Source organism: Propithecus coquereli, unplaced genomic scaffold (genome assembly GCF_000956105.1).
Source record: "Propithecus coquereli isolate 6110/MARCELLA unplaced genomic scaffold, Pcoq_1.0 Scaffold18, whole genome shotgun sequence".
In the NCBI taxonomy this organism is placed as follows: Eukaryota; Metazoa; Chordata; class Mammalia; order Primates; family Indriidae; genus Propithecus; species Propithecus coquereli.
In genome coordinates, this window is record NW_012142745.1 from 885,672 (window position 1) to 890,142 (window position 4,471).

Genomic DNA, 4,471 nt, shown 5'->3' on the forward strand with positions numbered 1-4,471 from the left:
TTAGTTGTCCAGCTAATTTCTTTCTATTTTTAGTAGAGACAGGGTCTCACTCTTGCTCAGGCTGGTCTTGAACTCCTGTCCTTGAGCAATCCTCCAGCCTCGGCCTCCCAGAGTGCTAGAATTACAGGCATGAGCCACCATGCCTGGCCAACTGCCTTCACCTTGAGTCAAATTCCTATAAGGATTTATTAATGGAGATGTACACAGAAAGATAAGACTGACTCCTTGCTCTATAGCAATTGTCAGTCTAGAATCTTATTAAGAGGGGACACAGATGTGGGATGGTAAGAGAAGCAGACAGGAATATCGAGCTCAGTTGGGGGTGGGGTGGGGAGGCATGTCACAGCTCCTGGCTGTGGGCTGAGTGGGGCTGGTCTTCCTCCCCTCCACCCCAAGCCCTTTTGTTGGGTTACATCCCTAACCTGGTGTTCTCTGCTCCCCAGGGCCGTGGGCAGCCCCTTGGTCATGGACCCTACCAGCATCTGCAGGAAGGCACGGAGACTGGCTGGGCGGCAGGCCGAGTTGTGCCAGGCTGAGCCGGAAGTGGTGGCAGAGCTAGCCCGGGGCGCCCGGCTCGGGGTTCGAGAATGCCAGTTCCAGTTTCGCTTCCGCCGCTGGAACTGCTCCAGCCACAGCAAGGCCTTTGGCCGCATCCTGCAGCAGGGTCAGTGTGGGAAGGAGGTGGGAGTGGGGGTGCTTTCTTCTCGTTGGGGCACCAGAGGAGCTGGTTTGGGGAGGCTGCCTGAGTCCCACCTCCCCGCTGGGATCTGGGCACCCTGCGCGACCCTGTCTCCTAGGCCTTTCCTGAAGCCGCCACACTGCCCCGCCCACCTCAGGCCCCGGGCCTCAGCTGTGGTCCTGCGCTCTGACTGCCCTTCCCTGCACCCGCAGACATTCGGGAGACCGCCTTCGTGTTTGCGATCACGGCGGCGGGCGCTAGCCACGCGGTCACGCAGGCCTGTTCCATGGGCGAGCTGCTGCAGTGCGGCTGCCAGGCGCCTCATGGGCGGGCCCCACCCCGGCCCTCTGGCCTGCCCGGCACCCCAGGGCCCCCCGGCCCCGCGGGCTCCCAGGAAGGCAGCGCCGCGTGGGAATGGGGAGGCTGCGGCGACGACGTGGACTTCGGGGATGAGAAGTCCAGGCTGTTTATGGACGCGCGGCACAAGCGGGGACGCGGAGATATCCGCGCGTTGGTGCAACTGCACAACAACGAGGCGGGCCGGCTGGTGCGTACGGGCAGGAAAGTGGAAGTGTGTGGGGGGCGAGTGTGGTGTGTGTAGGGGCGTGTCTGTGGAAGTGTGGGCGCGAGTGCGGGTGTGTGGGTGTAGGGGTGCGTTAATGTGTGTGGGAGTGAGCATGGGCTGAGGGGCACGCGTTAGATTGGCTGAGAGCACGGATGAGCATGTTGGGGGGGTGAGGTGCCCGCATAGAAAAGGGGTAACTTGGGGGTCTGGGAAGGCTTGACGCTGGGTGGTACAGTGGGCAGAGTGGGAAGAGGACACTCAGGGAATAGCACTGAGGGCCTGTAGGGATCCAAGGAAGGGAGGGCATAGCTCTGAGACAGGACAGGTGAAGCAAAGCTTGAGGTGCCAGGGCAGGGGCAGGGGAAGGATGAAGGAGGAGGAGCAGGGGAGGGGAGGGGGAAGTCAAGGCTGGGGATGAAAGAGAGAAGCTGGAACAAAGTCTGGGGCCTGGAGGTAGGGAAGACAGGGAGAGTGAGGGAGACCTAGAAAGGGCTAGAACAGGCTGAGGATGCAATGGGCTTGGAAAGGAGGGAAGGACAAGGAGCCAGTCCTGGGGTCAGGCAGAGGCCAGGAGCCATAACTGATGCTGGGCACTCGCCAACTGGCTGCCCTGCAATCCCCCCCCAAGTCTCACCTACCCAGAGCCATGGCAGCCTCTTCCCTCTCCTCTGCCATGAGGAGGAACCCAGGAGCTCTTGTTTAGGGGCAAGAAGCCTGACTGGGTGAGATGGTTCCAGGAGGGAGTCAGGAGAGATGTGGGGGGCAGGGGGGCACATGTCTGTAGGTCAAGTTGGCCCTCGGACTCTGAGCTTCCAGAGGTGATTTTCCTGGATCATCTAACCCATAAATCTCTACTACGGTTGTGAATCTTAGACCCCAGCTTGAGACAAGAACATCAAATAAGGGGGAGGGCTTCTGGGTTCCCTTCTCTGTAGTGCATTCCCAGTGGGCCCTCCTGTACCCTATACCTGAGGTCTAGAGTCCTCTAGGGACACGACCACACACACCCTGTGTCCTCTAGGGTTTGAGGTATCGGGTGGGGGGTTGGGGGGGAAGGGGCCCAGAGAATAATGTCCAGACAGGCCCACATACCTGTTGGGGAGAGTTGGGGAGGGGTGGCGTAGACAGACGCCCAGGCGGCTGGCTCTGCGTCTCTGCTCAGCTCCTGCCTGGGGCCGAGGGGGGCAGGAATGAGGGGGCCGGGCTGCCAAGAGGCCTAGGCTTAGACAGCTGCCACCTCTCCCCCTCCTCCAGAATCTCACCCCTGCCGTCCATTCTGCTTTCTTTCCCACCCCCTGTCTTTGGATCCTGGAATCTCTGCGCTACATACTGTCCTCCTACTCCCCACTTCTCTTACTCCTACATCCTTTTTCTTCCTCTTCCTCCCTTCTCAACTGTCGCTTCCTTGCTTTCCTGCTCCCCACCTTGCGCTCTTTTTTTTTTTTTTTTGGTCTACATTTTCCTCTCTTCTGTTCACCTACCACCCCCAATCTTATTTTCTGTCCGTTCTGTGTCCCCATCCGCCCGTCCCTCTGCTCCCCGCAGGCCGTGCGGAGCCATACGCGCACCGAGTGCAAGTGCCACGGGCTGTCCGGCTCGTGCGCGCTGCGCACCTGCTGGCAGAAGCTGCCCCCGTTCCGCGAGGTGGGCGCGCGGCTGCTGGAGCGCTTCCACGGCGCCTCGCGCGTCATGGGCACCAACGACGGCAAGGCCCTGCTGCCCGCGGTCCGCACGCTCAAGCCGCCGGGCCGCGCCGACCTCCTCTACGCGGCGGACTCGCCGGACTTCTGCGCCCCCAACCGGCGCACGGGCTCACCGGGCACGCGCGGCCGCGCCTGCAATAGCAGTGCCCCGGACCTCAGCGGCTGCGACCTGTTGTGCTGCGGCCGCGGGCACCGCCAGGAGAGCGTGCAGCTTGAGGAGAACTGCCTGTGCCGCTTCCACTGGTGCTGCGTAGTGCAGTGCCACCGCTGCCGCGTGCGCAAGGAGCTCAGCCTTTGCCTCTGACCCGCCGCCAGGCCCTTAAACTCACTGCGCAGAGCCGCCTCTCGCACCTGCGGGACCTCAGGGCTCCTCAGGGCTCCAGCTCCCGGACTGGCCTCTCCTTGCCCAAGGCCATCTCTCAAGCCTCTGGAAACGGCGGGGGGCTTAAGCCCGGCTGCCCTCGAAGGCCATGGGCGCCTGGCAGCCCCTGAAAGGCGCTCGGGGAGTTTCAGAGGGAGACTATACCGGCCCTTCCTGCCTAGGCCCCCAGGTGGAAACCAAAAAGCCAGTCTCTAGGCCTCTGGATGTGAGGCTCCTCCGAATTGCAGGCCATGGGATGGGCAAGTGAATTTAGTATCAATAAAGATATTTAAACCAATAGGATTGGACCCACACTTTGGGAGGAGGCCGATCTCCTGTGGGCTGCCAGAAGGCCAGGCTCCGGAAGCAGTGTGTAAAGGGAGGTGGTTTTGATGGAACTAGGGTCTCGGGGTCATTATGCTGGGTCTCTGTCCCATTCCTCTCCAACCGGGTTGGGTTCTCCTGGAAACCCTCTCTTGACATTCTTGTTTACTCTTGTCACACGTCTGGGGTCTGGATCTGCAAGTGGGGAAAGAAATAGTGATTCCTCTTTATTAAAGGGACAAAGTGAAAGGGAAAGTCTAGGAAAGGGGACCAGAAGCCTCTGGTAGTGTGCTCAGCTCTGGGGCGAGCCCTTGTCTAATATTTAGGAGACTGTGTCTGTTTCTGTGACCCCTGGGGAATTCAAGGGTAGACTTTTAAGACCATGCAAGCCCATAGGATTAAAGCACTTTATAAACTGTATAATGTGATGGAAATATGTTATTAACAACGTGAGATTTTGTTACTGTCAAAACTAGCTTCACCACCATTAACATTGCAAAGACTGCCCAGAACAGCATTCTAATCACTCTTAGAGTGAGAGGAAGTGAATTTGTCTTGGGCCTAAGAGCTCTCCAGTGATCTTGGTCCTCTCCATGTGTCTAGCTTGGGCTTCCTCACAGCATGGTGGCCTTAGGGTAATTAGACTTCTTACATATGACTGACTTTCAAAAGAGAGTGTACCAAGCTTGAAGGCAGAACCTCTTTTTGAGGTCCAGTTTTGGAAGTTCCATAGCGTTGCTGTCATTCTCTATTGGTTGAAATAAGTCACAGAGCCAGCCAAAATTCAAAAAGAGGGGAAATAGCTTACACCTCTCCATGGAAGGAGTGGAAAAGAATTT

General features: G+C 58.6%; 1 protein-coding gene across 1 annotated transcript in view; it reads left to right on the forward strand.

Annotated features, from left to right (window-relative positions):
• The window catches only part of WNT6 (wingless-type MMTV integration site family, member 6), a 13,187-nt gene extending 9,581 nt beyond the window's left edge, over nt 1–3,606 (forward strand). The window contains exons 2-4 of the mRNA XM_012642496.1: nt 444–664; nt 892–1,226; nt 2,790–3,606. Coding sequence (XP_012497950.1) covers nt 444–664; nt 892–1,226; nt 2,790–3,251 — 1,018 coding nt within the window. The 3' untranslated portion in view covers nt 3,252–3,606. The remainder of the gene's footprint in view (nt 1–443; nt 665–891; nt 1,227–2,789) is intronic.
• The last annotated feature ends 865 nt before the right edge of the window (nt 3,607–4,471 follow it).